The following is a 15830-nucleotide window of genomic DNA, read 5'->3' as shown; positions in this document are numbered from 1 at the left end:
CAAGGCTATGCAACGTGATATGACGACAATTTTTCAGGACAATGGCATTGGTATTCGGGTGTAAAGCACTGACCAAGATTACAGAGCAATATATAAGCTTATTTATTACATGACAATGAGAGACGCTAGTATGATTTTAGTTTAAAATACACACATAAATATACTACAAAAAGCAATGACACCAGTCTTGAATATTTCGGATATTTCTAACTTTGAATCGATTGGTGTACTCTTTGTCGATTTAACTGTCCAGGGATCTTTGGACCTTGTAATTCACAATGTCTCGGTTTGTTTGAAGAGCTATATAGAACTATTACAATTGATCCTGAGATACATTATCACTCCGTATTTTTCCCTAAGCATGATTTGAATATGATGTCCCGTCAACAGTACAAATATCCCGTTAAAATGACTAAAATTTAGTGTTTAGTATTCTTACCTTTGCTCCAGTAGTCAAGTACCGTAATTTACTGGTATCAATTCAAATAGTTATTCAGTCCATAACAATAATCATGTAGCTTCCATAGCAACTAACAATTTAGATCACAGATCTACTGTAATGATCGATTTCATACTTTCTATAATGAAACGACGTTTACATAAAATATCAATAAAATCTATTTTTATTGCATTGAGACTCCGACTAGCTGGTAAACAAACAATTTAGAACGTAGGAGATGTCTAGATAGATTGCATGATTACATTAATTTATGCGCATATTTGATTTTTCTGAAAATTTCTTGAATTATTATCGGGGTCACTTAAGGGGATTGTAAATAATTTTTTTAATTTTTGTGTATTGGGGACGCTGAAATATACATTTTCACCATTCAATTTTCAGTCTGTGTGTTGGTGTACAATTCCACAAAAAATAAGTGTTTGATGACGTCACTCATCGTAAAATATGTTTGTATCACATAAGGCCCATCGCTTAACAGTTAGTTTAGTGGAATTACAGGAACCACAGACGTGTGGCAAAACTGGAATGGTGCAATTTGATGCTATCAGTGTACTCGGAAAAAGTTTAGAAATCCTCTTTACAATCCTAAAGAAGATATAGTATTCTACATGTTTGCTTTCCCAGCGCTCAATCTCGGCTGTCCGATTCAGCTTTCATCGCAGAGTCGCAGATCTTGGACTGGAAATCAAAATTGTGCAAATACATGCTGGAAGTGTCTGCTATAAACCTAACACCTTTAATTAAACATAAGTGGGAATTATCGATTTTCACGGAGTTAAATGATTAAAATTTGCTTCGCACATATGGTTTTTAAAGTGGACGAGCTGTTGTTATTATGTGATGTCACGTGATTTTCAAACTGGCCAATTTACATGCTTCTACGTATCCATTTCTATGATTTGTTTTGTAATATAAACACAGGCACGAAAATCATGAACTATATTGGAGTACTATCAACCTCTCTTTAAGACCAATTTAAGTAATATACGTAGTATACGACAATGAACTGAATTGAACTTGTTGATGTCGAACATGTCTACTTTTATTTATTGCTTTGTTTTGTTATACAAGGTTAGACATTCTAGGCTTTAAGGGTACCATATTTTTCAATTCATAAATCTTAATAGTGTCACAATTTGACTGATGATAGTGTTAAGGCGCTTCTTTGGATTAGTTACTCTTCGTGATATTCAAATCAAATCTAAATTTCCAAATATATCATCATATTGTAAAGCAATACGTCACTACAGTACGTGATAGTCACAAGGTGTCGTAGTTATGTTACGTTTCACTTTGAGATGCTGACAAGTTCGGTTAGACTAACGTTATGCATATAGAACGAATTAGTAATGAAACTCCCTCAGTCTATCACGTTTTCTCTTTGAATTTTTCTGTATGTACTGTTTTAATTTTTTATTTCAAAAACTGTATGACAAGCCTTTTAGAAGACGACATCGCAGCAAACACATGAGTATCAAATGCTCTGTGACCTAGGTCAGAGATTTCAAAGAGATTGATCTCAATACATTATGAATGTACATAATCCCGGCATAGGTGGAGATAATTGATGTCATTGTTGCAGATCGGATGGGCTGCCATGGAATACACGTCTATGGGCTCGGATCCGACCATTAACCGAGGCCCGTATACTACAGATTGGAAGTTTGTAAATTGGTTAGGTTTGGTTAGAGGAAAAGACCAATTTTTTCAACATCTGAATAATATATAGGTTAATGAGTTTATTAACTCGGCTTCCCCCTATGTTGTTTGTCTGGTACACATGTTATAGAAATATATAACTCGTTTTATTCGTTCCTCATCTTTCTTTTAATTTTATGATTGATTATACCATATGTTGACATATATATGAGATATATATAAACTGTGCTTGCAAAGGACGGTAACCTATACCTACGATAGCCATTTCAAATTATTATTCCATTTTTTGGGTACCAACACAAGGTAATACAATGGAAAACCTATTACATATAATAATTATAGTAATTTGTAATGTCGTCAAGTTTTCAATTTCGACAAAAACTCACCAATTGTTGCAATCGGCTCAAATTGGTATTTGACCCTAAGTTTAATATCATTATGCAGTTATTCCAAGTTTTGTCAGAAAATTGGAATTTGAAAATGTTTAGTATTTTTTACTTTGGCAAAACGCTAAAATCGGATGATCGAATTATATGATTGTACGAAAAAAATTCCGCGATGGGCATAATGTGATGTGGACTTCAATGACCCCATCGGCGACAGCGAGAAGACGAACTATATATATATATCAGGACAGTTATTTGATTCTCATGATTAGTTACTACTGGTCAGTATAATTGCGCTTCTTCAGCTGATACGATTTTCAGACAAACGTAACGTTTCCTTAATCTGAAAAAATTGAGATGAGAAACATATCCAGAGGCTCCCTTACAAAGACAAGTCCTATTTCTTATATGGGGATTGAAACAAAACCCTGTTTATGTAATTGTAAACTGAGACTTTGCCCTTCAAACTCCAACCAAATTTGCTGTAATTTTAGAATTGCTTTGCCTCCCCTGTAACAATTTTGTGAACCCTACTCGACCCTCACCTAATGAATCAAATGTTTGATAAATCTATAAAATGTCTCAAGGAAAGCGGAAACGAATCACCGTGTTTCTATTAAGATGAATTCGCGAACTTACCTTCAACTCTCTGAGCATCTTCACAATGTCAAGCTATTACGAACTTAGTTTTATACCTTGACTATAATAGCCACATAGCTTCTTGTATCAAGGAATACAGCGATATGATTGACTTGTACACTTGCGAATACAGCCAATCAGAGCCCGAGACAGAAAGAGCATAAAAATTATGGCACTGTATTAACAAACTTCTGTGATACAAGAAATGATACAGTCAAGGTATAAGACAAAGGTCGTAAGAGCTTGACATTATGAAGAGGCTGACTGAGTAATGTTGAAGTTTTGTGTGATGGATTCCTTACTGTGGTCATCATTTATCATTAAGGTTTTTTATGTTGGGATTATTTAGTACTAATTTCAACTATTCAACTCTATACTAAGTCACTGTTCTTCCTTAAACAATTGCGTCTTTATCTGGATGAGATGAAATCGTGTAGAGCTGATGACGTAAGTGGTTATATCTGAATGGGAAAATGTTAATAACGTCTGGAAGAGACAAAAGTCTTATTTTCCGGTGCTCTTTTTTGCCTCATTGAAAAAGTCTGGAAAAATATACGAAAGGGGTCTCCAACATGAAAAAAGTAGCAAGGAAAAGCGAAGCGAAAATCACGAGGTTTTATATGGGGTATGGGGATAGATAATACAACCGATCAAGAATCCCGAAAGGGGTAATAGAAAGAAAAAGATTGAAACATTTGTCTTAAGCTATAGGAAAATCACAACAAATACTTTACAACAGTTTCATTTCGACTTTTTCCACTCAATCCGAGCAGTGGCGGCGCCACCCTCCCGAGACTGGGGGCACAAATAGGGCACACTGACATAATGAGGGGACATCTGCTGATGTTGAATTCAAAATGTGACAGCTCTGTGGAAGCGACAAGAGCATACAACTGAACACCTGAAAGAGTGAAGGAGAAACTTTCGGAAAATAGAATTGATTTGGTGACTTCTGAAACATATTTTGGAGCAAAATCGTCTTTGATGGGGGTTCAAATGGGGGTACAAACCATCTTTATTGGGGGACCCCCTTGTACCCTCACTAGCGCCGCCACTAGATCCAAGATTCTTCAATGAATGTCAGATGTCAAATTTTTGACACTACTTCGAATTATGTACATTATAAATGATATAATATGCTGTCGTGAAATATGCGTTATTACAGTCGACTCAGCTGTAAATAGGTACGACATATAATCCGAGAGCGACCAATGCCAAGAGCTTTGGCCAAGGACCAGCTGGTAGAAACGATCCTCGTGAATTTAAGTTGAATTCCTTTTAAAACATTGTTATCTCTTTCTTCGTTAAATTCCTGATTGCTGTCGTTGGCGTATGTTATATAGTCTGGCAAAGAAACTTTAACGTTTCTATGTATATTTAGCCTAATATGTCACGCTTTTTATGTTCACGTCAAAGGATCACCGTTCGTAATAAATAAAAGTCTTGACAGTCAGAGTTGTCCCTTGGGGTCATATGACGTATAACAAAAGAAGTTAACAGTTCAAGTAATATAAGGCGACATAAACTAAATTGTAACAAGAAAGGACAGATACCAAATTTTCGAACATGATGTGGAACTATTTTGTAACGTGTATAGTGCTATGTAAGTATAACCAGAACAGTCTTGATGAAATTAACAATGGTATTAACGAACCTATTATACGCATATGTGCATATTGTTTCTGTTAATTTGTTAAATTTATCAATTATTTGAGGGGGAATATGGTCGATTGACTCGGAGCATATGATCGGATCAGTCGCAGTCGACATGAGCGTCGTTAAAGGGACAAATCTCAGAAACGGGAATTCTCTAGCTAAGCTAGAAATATATAGAAATAGAAAGTTATTTTTTAAGAAAATTTGTTTATGCGATTTGTTTTACATTTCTAGTACTTCTGAAGACTATTTATATATATTCAAGAACCCCCCACCCCCACTCTAAATGGCGAACTGTCTCATTTACGAATGGTTGACTATCAGCAACTGCGATCAAATGAATGGTTGCAGAATTCGACCACTAATGTCGACGACACGATCCATTTTGTTAGAGAGTTGACCACAACTGTCGACAATTGCGATTTTTCAGCCGTCGGGACTTTCAGGTTTACTAAATCCATCAAAACTCCCATGCAGATTGTTGCAAGGTCGACCAAACGACATCCCTTTGATTAGCCATCATTTCCGGCAGTTTGGTTAATGTTAATTTTATTCTAATTATGGAAAACGTGATTTAAACTTTCGAAGCTGTCACATTGCATCTGCTCTACATAATGTATATTCATTGTGACATACACTGAATCAACGTCAAGAGGACAGACCAATTAATTTAATTTTGGAACACATTATACCAATTTTTTGAATAATTTGAATAACTTTTTTGTAATCATTAGGCCTTTTTGTCGATCCTTTTCAATTACTAATGAACACAACAGAAGACAATACGCATATTAAGGTTTGGATAAAACTTGGAGAAATTGTCTAAATCTCACAACAAGTGACCCTACCGATAATTTTATATTCAAATTTCGCAAACACAAGACGGTGCAGATCTTAATGGAAAATGGCTCATAATCAGATATAGGTAAACTCTCCGGAAATCAAAAGGTATTCGACGTCAGTTTTTCGATTCGTAGCTTCTAAATTTTCTAGATATCATAATTCTTGGCAGGCTTTATAAAAACTAGTCCAAATGTTCTATTATCAATCTATGATGAACCCTTGCAAATTTGAGAACATCGAAAAATATGTGAGTTATGTCCCTTGTTATGTGAAAATTGTGTAAATAAAGTCAAAAGGGAAGAAACAAACCTTCCAGAGCCTCGTTCCTGAAAAAAAATGTGTATTTCTCTATGTAGAATTCTACACTAACGACCAAGATTTTTTTAAAGGAACCTGGCTCTGCTAAACTTTACCAGAATAGTATTCATTTGATTATTCTGTGCTGTCAAAGATTACTGAATACCAGTATTTAGTGGAATGGTCTCTTAAAGCACCCTTGAGTAGTTTAAGCTGTTTCAACTCTATATAAAATAATTATTTTATTTTATTTATATTTCAGATGCCAACATCATCAGCATACGTAAGTAGTTATATAGATATAGGCTATTTTATTTGCATATTTTCAAATTTTCATAGTTACGTCACTTGTGATAGAAGTAACCTTATGAAGTATGCAATTCTTGACAAGTTTTGTACGTGGTTTCACCTCACTGCTTACATACAGAATAGACTTTAAATTGTTACACAAAAAGATAGAAACAGTGGCGGCGCAAGTGTGAGAAGAGTGAAAATGGTTTGCAGCCGATTTGTATCCCCACCATTTTTGAAAAATTAAGAAAACATGATTTGTATACGTTGTCCCCTCATCGAGACGGTCAGTCCTCTATTTGTACCCCTAGTCTCGAGAGGCTGGATAGAAATAACTCTTTTACTAGCATAATATCACAAAATTGATTGTAAAATAATAATTGTAAAGTTATTATTGTATTTTGATTCAAAATAATGCAAATCTTGTCTCTTTCAGATACATTCGGTCTTACCGGCGGAAGTAAGTATGATTTTACATCTGTACTGTGTCATTATCTTTATTATAAACCAATGCTTTGAATTATGTTACAATATATAAGCCTTAGATTTTTTAGACAATACATATCTAAGAAATGGAATCCAAAATAATGATGAATTTTAAACATTTTTCAGATAATTTGAACCAGGCCCTTGGACTTACTGGCGGAAGTAAGTATAATGTCAATTTCTTGGAAAATTATAGAATATTTTCAGTTAAAGATGGGTTTCCTTATTTTTTAATGTCAATATAAGCAAACTATTTGATTAATTGGTGTTTCTAATGAATTATCATTTATTCTTAATCATATCATAATGTTCTTAATGCGTATAATTAAGAGTTTTAACAAATCATATATGTCCATGTATGTACAGTCTGGATAAACAAAAAAATACTTTTTGACCTTTGTTGATTGGTCATTCATTGGAATACTTCTGGTAATTCTCTTCTAATTGAGCTAATTATGAATTTATTATGGACATGTGAGACAGACTGGTATTTGTTGAAATCATTAGAACACATCTACTTTCTATTCATATAAGTATTGACATTTTCGATCATAAATGAAAATAAGGGAATCCATCTTCATATTAAGGAAAAGATTTAAAAGCTTCTCTTTACTAGTAATACCGACCAGTATATAAAAATTCTTGACAAAACGTCCAAACCTATCATCAATGAATTATGAAATGCAATCTCATCTATATACGCAAGTGTTCTACAGATCATCAAAATCCTTGTAAGCAAGCCAATGTAAATATAGGTACGAATAGAAATCAAAGAACATGAATTAGATACCGAATTTTTAACATTTTCAGATCCACTGGACTCGACCCTTGGACTATCTGCCGGAAGTAAGTACAACAATCATCTTTACATAAGGTTAACTGTCAAGATAATACTTGGTCTGCAAATGCCCTATTGCAATCATACTCATTCCTATTTGTCTCCATTCGCTTCAGTAACCTTTGCGCCCCTTCTGAACTACCAAAACGGGTTTGTTTGGCGATTCTAGATATACCCTGCCTCCCATGTAGTTAATATGCCTCCCAATTTTACCGAAATAAGCAACCAATGTACATCTTTGGAACCTACAACCATGGTCTCAACCATTGGAAACTCAATGGCTAATTGACCGGATATTGTCGTTCGTAGACAAAATCAGAATCATCGATACGAACATTTCTAGATTATAGTGTTAAATGTACATTCTGTGGTTTGATTGCGTATAACATCGACTCGTACCCATTATTTATCTGAAAATTCGCTATCTTTCAGATGCATTTCCATCAGGCATGGGCGCGATGCAGATTCCAGCATACTTAAGAATGGGTAAGTTTATTCACAAATTTCAACTCTGAGGTCGCAATCTATCTGCATGGTCCAGATATTTTCAAGCTCTGTTGATATGTGTTCGTCAAAATGTTACTCATACAACATTGCATGCGGAGTCGTCAATCCAATAATTGCTTAAAATGAATCTATTGTCAAAATTATGTTTGAAATACGACACAACACTCGGTACAACAACGTGATTGACCATGATGCATTGAACTAACGAATTATTGTTAATATGCTGAAATTAGAACATGTGATGCAAATTGAATAAGTCATAGATGTATATTGGCAAAACGATTAATGGCATGAAAAATAACAACTACACCTTTGTGTTAAGCGTTGCAAAGCGTTTTTATGGTTTATTGGTGTTTTGTATGGAACTGATCAAACACTGCCAATTGTAACATTTTGGATTTTGGCGTGTAATGTCAATAGGTGATGCGTGGCAAAACGTTTTATGAAATTTTGATTGAAATAGCCAAGATATAATTATCCTCCTTCGTTGACAAAGGCGAAAATTGGACTGCAGTACGAAGCACAACTTAGCAAATTTTTGACTAGAAATCGAGAATCGTGTCTATATGAACTGGCGCATCACGTAAAAGCACAATCAAAATCTATCACTCAATCAATCACAGCCGATATAATATGTCAAGAATTTCACATATTATTACAATATTATGAAGCTTGTTACAATGGGTTCTTTATGTTGAAAAATGATTTGTGTGAAGATTTTTGACAAGTGTGATTTTCTTCTAACTTTATTCGTTTTTTGATTCATGATTTATGTTTCTAGACACACGAATTTTATTTTTTTATGAGACGCCTGGATAAGGATTTTATTCATTTTATTTTTTCAGCTCCATCCGTTGAAAGTGAGTAATATAGTTATTTGCTGTCACTTCCGATTTTTGTAACGTGAATAGTTATCACGGAAAATTGAAGTTCCATTTGTTGGCACTATTATGACCATCAAGGCGATACAGGCGCCCTACTGTTACTTTAGTTTTTACTTTAGCATCCCTTTTACCTTCTGCACAATGTCAAGCCATTGCGAATTTCTTACTTATACCTTGAGTGCAATAGCCACCTTTCTTCTTTCATAGAAATTTGTAAATGAAGCGATTTGATTGGATCGTATGCTACCGAATACAGCCAATGGGAGGTCTTTACAGAAAGCCATACTGTTAACAGTCTTTTTGTCGAGGGCTCTTGTTGGCTGTATTGATTACATTGCATTTATTACACCGATAGCCCGGTGAATGTGGTTGTTCTGTGGCCAGCAATGGTTAAACCAGACACTTCATTGAATTTACGCTCACCAGATGAGTATTGCGGTGGTGGGACCAATCACACTCACTGTTGCACCAGATGTTACGCTGCGAATGAGTTTGTCAATTCGACAACCTTACAGATGGTCTGCATACCTTATATTGTTTATTTGGTATATTTATTTTATGACCAGTAGTCCTACATTTGAACATGGCATTAAAACAAGTTCTTTTTACATTAAAACAATATTTACCCTTTTCTTTTTATATAGCAATTTGTTCAACCCAAAGTCCATGTAAGTAGTTTTCAAACTTTTCAGTACAAACAATAAACATATCTTAAAAATAAAAACTGGCAAACATTTGCTTTCATTTTGCAAAATTTATAGTTACTAAGGCGATGTAAAGTAAATCCATTTGGCACATCCCAAAGGTGTTTTTCCTAATATCTTAATATGAATCATGGTCATTTGACCATATGATGGCATCATTTTAGAAATTTTTATCTTGCGAAGTTGCTCTGGAATTGCCAAAGACTAACGTCCCAGATACACAGCCTGAATTAACATTTTTGAAACCTTTTAGAGCAGGGGTTTTCAACCTTTGTCTTTTCCTTACCCCTTTCATGATTATTGATCGATTGCATAATCCCATTTCTCCCAATAAATCCTTTCTATTTCGTGATTTTCTCTTAGGTTTACCCTGCAATGTTTTTATGTCTGAGAATGTTATTAAGAATCATATTTGATCGTGACATACAGTTTATAGTATTGTTATTATAAAATGGATTGATTCAATAAATCATATAAATTGAATATTATTTTTCAGTATTAAATCCCCGGGAGCGAAATGGATTACTTTGTAAGTAATGATGATATTTAGTTTTTGGCATAATATATAAAACCAAATAAAGCTTTAGGGCTGTCATAGCGTTAAAATCTTGACGTTATTGGTAACGTCGAACAAATACCAAGCAACAATACGAAACAACCATATTTTACAAGGATAATCACTAAGGTTCACAGTTACAAATCATTTCTACCAGTTGTTTCTTGAACAAACCTTTTGGCTTGGATCTTTCTCGGATTATCTCGGCAATTATCATTTATAGCCGGGTCGACTGGAACTACGAGTGAGGATAACTTATTCAAGGTCATCGGACTTTCACACGAAATTAGAACCCACAGACGTCATTTGTTCAAGTAACCATGCAAGTCATGTCATGTAAAGAAATTCCGCTCTCACTCACTCTGCTAAAGAACAATGGTGATTGTGTTTACCTCATTCTTAATTGTTAACCATACACAAGTGTATTATTTATTCATTTATTAATTCTTCAGCTGATCTGGTTGGTAAAGAAATTTCAAGACGATCACGATGTAAGTAAATTGTTTCGTTGTTTAGTTTGTTGTTCGGTAGGATTAAGACCCATCAACAAGGTTCTCACATTGTTTGAAATGTTCACCTAGTCCAACCACAATAGCAGCGGGTTACATCAAGCGTTAATCTTTAATTTTGTTTATTTGTAGTTTTGGCAGCTAATCCTAGTTTGGCTGGAACAGGAAAATGGGCATGTAAGTTGATTTGATTATTTAGTTCAAATTAACAATATTAAAACTGAACTTGAAACACGTTAATCAGAGTTTCATGCTGAGCTATCTTCAAACAACTGATCTATTTGAGCTTGTCTCTGTACATCAAGTTATTCTATTAAATGAATATTAAATAGGTTTTTCTAAAATTTGTATGTGTACCGGGGACACTGATAGCATCTATTTTACTATTCCAATTTTCGTGGTGCTATTAGTGTCCCTGAAAATTTAGAATACCTCTTTACAATCCCTTTCAACTCCATGGTAATATATCTCTTCAGGTGCTGCCAATTACTACAGTAATGTTATGAGATACAGTAAGTATTTTTCACCTTCCTTACGTCGGACCTTATGGCTTGGTCATTTTTCACCATTTAACTTAAGGCTAGAACCCTTTTCACCATTATTACTTTGAGGCTAGACCATTTTCACCATTGTTTTGTTTGATTGTAACGCTTGATGTGACTTTTAATGTTAATGATAAACAGAAAGCCAGTACAGTTTTCTGTCTCATTAGCACATATCCATATTTAAATTTACAAGCGTAATTTGTTTACTTTTCAGGACCTAACGAGCTCGGTAAGCGTTTATGATCATCTAATGAAGATTAATCTATCTGTGTTCCTAATGGTTGAACTCATCTGATTTCAAGGCATCATACTCAAATGAATATAGATGGCTGTTGATAGTTGATTTAGGCTCCAGCATCGCATCGAATGTGTCGCAATAAATATGATCGAAGTGACCAAAACGGGAAGTTGACTTTTAGTAACTCAACTGGTTGGATGTAGATTCCTGCTGGGCAGGTCGAGACAAGAATATCCAAAGAATATAAGCTGGTGACAAGCTGAAACAACTGCGTTTTCAGGACCCTGGTTCGCCAATGTCGACTAAATCCCGGGATTGATAAGATTTTCCAGATGACCCTAGAAGTCGTTGAAATTCCAGTTGGCTTCAGATTATGCAAGCTTCCACTTTGTGCTTTATATTGTTTACAAATCCTAATATCTCGTCTAACCTTCAAACGTAAACCCTTAACATTATGAAAACGTTAGGATCTTAACAATTTTTAGATGAAATCAGGCAAATGTAAGGGTCTTACAATAGTGAAAGATCTGTGTCCATGTCACTAAAGATCTGTTCAGAAAGAATTTGTTTTCAATTCTTAAATTTCGGGGAATGAATTCCCCCATTTCTCCGATGTCTAGGTATGGATTTCATGTAGAGTAATTGACCTTTGACATACAACTAATGATGTTATTGCAATACATGACAATGGGATCATTTGTAATATTAAATGCCTGAAGCTATCCAGACTGATTTTGTTAATTACATCTTATACTACTTGAAAATAATGTATATTGCTCTTGTTTATGGTTTGAAACGTTCTTGAATGTGAATAAAAAACATTAGCGTGACTGTACAACAATATCTTTTTCAGGAAATGTTTTCGGTGACTTGATAGATTCAAGTAAGTATCCCACTATCATATTTTACTAAATTTAACCCTTCTTAATGGGTTGGATATTCTGGCATTCATCATCAAAGTTTAAAATGTACTAGTAAACTTCCTTAACCGGAAGCCATATTCGTTCCTGGTGTTGCATTTCAACCAGTGGTTCTTTATGAATAGCGTAGTTGGTCATTTTGGTCATTTTGTGCCCAATCTCTGTTAGATAAGATTTGCAAATGGGATAATTCGTCCACGCACACGGTCCTGTCATAATAATATCACTGCATTTTTCTAAAGGGTGCATCATATCTTATTTCTTGGGCTTTTTATTTCGCTGCATTTAATGAATTTTATGTTGGAATTGAATGGTATTGTTCATCCAAAGAGCACAAAATGACACGTCATTGTCATATGGAGCTCATAGACAATACAGTGTTCTGAAATGTCTTATTTCATATTTTTTTTCTTTCTTTTGTAGCTGGTTGTGATGGATTTACATGTGATAGTAAGTATATCTTTTTAGCATTTTATATATTTTGTGTCTGTGGTATCGACAATCTTGTCCTTTGGGTAAATTGTGTCTCAGGTATTCACTCCCATGCCCTCTGAATATATTGTGCTTGTGGTATTGACAACCATGTCCTTTTTGTGACCAGCTTGATTGCAAGTGATCTGGCTAAAAAGGAGAACTTTTTAATGGTAATGTGATTGTACAAGATTTAAAATTCGGCCTTATCATCCAATGGCTGAAACAATATGTGTCTATATACATGTTTGATCACGGATCGGATCGAGATCAGTAGCTCAACTACCATAGGGACTAGTTGAACTAAGCCCCCACCACTTAAGCAGCCTTTACCCAGAAAGAGGTACTTTACCACAGTAAGTAATGTAGGAGAGCATATATGTGTTTAAAAAAATTCCCTGGGAAAGGGACCCCAAATCACGTAATACCACGAGCCTCCATCCATATAGTTGAGCCACTAAATGAGATGCTGGTTTCAGTGGCGGAGCCAAAGAGGGGACAGCTCGGAAGGCATGCTTTTCGTGCAACAATCTCATAGCTAGGTTGGAAATTCGGGCAACCTCATATATTTCGCAATCCCCCCACCCACCTAGCTCAGTCATTGTCTGGTTTACATAACATTTCATGAATTATTCGTTTAATGACCTACCCTTAAAATTTTGTAAAATTTGCCTAATCTCAAACCCTCGCTATCCAGAACTGTCCTTTTAATATATTGAGTTTATTAAACTATTACAGTGGTGAGAGGAGTTCGCAAAACATCACCGATGTCAAATTTTTTGAATGCCATGATGATCAGTCAGATGATGCAACAACCTAACGCCGCACAAGTTCCAACAACAAGCCAGCAACAACCAACATCAAATACGGGTGGTCAACAACCACCAACAAATGCATCAAATCCCCCAACCAACCCACAACCAACACCAACCCCAGCTCAACCCACCCCTTCTGGGACACAAGTTCAGCAAACCCCAGCAGCAAACAATGGTTTAGATTTGACCAGTATGTTCAATAACCCGGCATTTCAAGAACAATTGATGCGTCTGGTTTCAAACATGATGATGCAAAATGGTCAAATGAGCCAGATGGGTCAGATGAGTAGCCCAGCTGCTCCAGGTATAACTACCACATCATTAAATTAAAAGATATCTCTTCCCTTTTCAGTGAAAGCAATGCCTACTTTTCATTTTAGACAACTTCTTAGTGTTCTTTTCAGCAACGTTAATGGGCGACAGTTCAGAAATTAAAAAAAAAAGCACAAAAATATACAAAAAACAATGCTGTTTCAGATGTATTGCATTTTTTTAAAATTTTCACTAAATTTGAAGCATGAAACATTCGTCACAAATTATCCATAAAAATATTTTGAAAAAAAAGTCCATTGTATAAGAAGTCAGAGTTTTGATAATGGAGCGCTCATAGTAAAAACAAAATTTTTTCATGTGATTTCTATATATGTCTTAAAGGTTACATCAGAAAATAATGGTCGTAGATAGGCACATGTTTGCCCTGAACACCTTATGGATTTTATTTAGTTATTTATTCAAGCGAAGTGAAAGCTGGTTTTAATCATGTTTTGTTAATTGTTTATGTGTTTCGGGTACACTGATAGCATCAATTTTCACCATTTCAATTTTCAGACACAACCACATATTTCTAATCGAAAATTAGAATGGTGCAAATTGATATTATCATATGTCCCAAATAAAACGTAAAAATTTAGAAAACATATTTACAATCCCTTTTATGTTAATAGAATTTGCTGGAAACATTACAATATGAGAAACATCATAACAAACAAGCAAATTATGCATTTGAATTTCAGGTGGTTTTGGTTTCTTTGGTTAACAACAATTATACGAAATATAACTTACTTAAAATAAAGTTACAGTAACATTATGGACAACGAATATCAATTTTTAAGTTTAAAATTATTGTTTCAATGAGTCTAAATTTGGACTGATTAAAATATAAATTCTACATTTCGTTTTTCTTTTTTGATGGTTTGATGAACACAATCGCCATATTGGATTTCGGGGAAAGAAGAACTACAAAGGGTTTAAATCTGCATAATGATGAGTATTCAGTCCTATTGGTCCTATATTCAGTCTTTGATTTCAAAAAGGGCAAACCAAAGATTATCAGAAATGCATACGTTGAAAACTATCGATATGCCAACGGAACGTCTGGTAATATCCCTTTTTTCCTTTTCCCTTCACATACAGTTTTATAAAAGGAAGCCCGGTCTTGTCAGCTCTAAGCCACGCCCCAAAAATTTAATATGGATCCTCATAGCCACAGTGAACTTTGATTGACATGGCATTTTTGTGGTCTGAATTTCATATATTTTATAGTGGAAGATAACCCTCCTCACTTAAAGAGCGTGCAAGAAACGTTATAATCCGAGATCTCGAGAAAGAAAGAGTAAAGTTGCGAAAGAAGGAGTGGTACGATGCCAGATGTGGTGTACTGTCCGGTTTAATCGATACCGAAGTAGGAGATGCGATTGTTCTTTCATTTTCTAAGGTATCGACAATCTTGCAAATCTTATAACATTTTCCCCCCATTAATAACACAATAATGCCAATATTCTCTAAAGTAATTAGCAGGACTAGAGTATTTCACCGAAATGTTTTTATGTTGTTTTTCAAGATGCCATCAGGTGATACTGTATGCAAATAAAGGAAAATACCACATTTAAAATGACATTTGGTTCTTTATTGGACGTGGACTATGTTACGGGTCGTGTCCCAGAAGCCTTGGTCAGTTCAAACTGCAGCCGTTGCTATAACAGAATCTCTGCATGGATGTCTGCGAAACATGAATCCCACGTGCTATAAGTTCCTTCAAATTGATATCAAACAGCATGAGCCCTCACATGAATGTAAAGTCGTTGTTAAGTAGCTGTGAGCTTGCATATGATCACTGAACGCCCCCG

The 15830-nt window shown here is 34.9% G+C and overlaps 1 protein-coding gene across 1 annotated transcript; it reads left to right on the top strand.

The window, feature by feature from the left end:
* The first annotated feature begins 4617 nt into the window (after nt 1–4617).
* LOTGIDRAFT_234885 (hypothetical protein) lies at nt 4618–14873 on the top strand. Its single transcript, XM_009063253.1, has 17 exons — nt 4618–4747; nt 6203–6223; nt 6668–6691; nt 6844–6879; nt 7528–7563; nt 7988–8041; nt 8908–8922; nt 9591–9614; nt 10147–10179; nt 10659–10697; nt 10848–10892; nt 11192–11227; nt 11475–11489; nt 12352–12381; nt 12842–12868; nt 13628–14008; nt 14718–14873. Exons 1-17 carry the CDS (start codon nt 4711–4713, stop codon nt 14738–14740), a joined length of 876 nt encoding a protein of 291 aa, XP_009061501.1. The 5' UTR covers nt 4618–4710; the 3' UTR covers nt 14741–14873.
* Nucleotides 14874–15830: the final 957 nt, after the last annotated feature.

Source organism: Lottia gigantea, assembly GCF_000327385.1.
Source record: "Lottia gigantea unplaced genomic scaffold LOTGIsca_56, whole genome shotgun sequence".
Classification (NCBI taxonomy): domain Eukaryota; kingdom Metazoa; phylum Mollusca; class Gastropoda; family Lottiidae; genus Lottia; species Lottia gigantea.
This window is presented reverse-complemented; position numbering and strand designations above follow the sequence as displayed.

Coding starts and splice junctions, on each gene's coding strand:
- LOTGIDRAFT_234885 (XM_009063253.1), top strand. CDS start 4,711: ATGATGTGGAACTATTTTGTAACGTGTATAGTGCTAT. Junction 10,698..10,847: donor AATTTCAAGACGATCACGAT/GTAAGTAAATTG, acceptor GTTTATTTGTAG/TTTTGGCAGCTAATCCTAGT. Junction 14,009..14,717: donor GAGTAGCCCAGCTGCTCCAG/GTATAACTACCA, acceptor TTTGAATTTCAG/GTGGTTTTGGTTTCTTTGGT.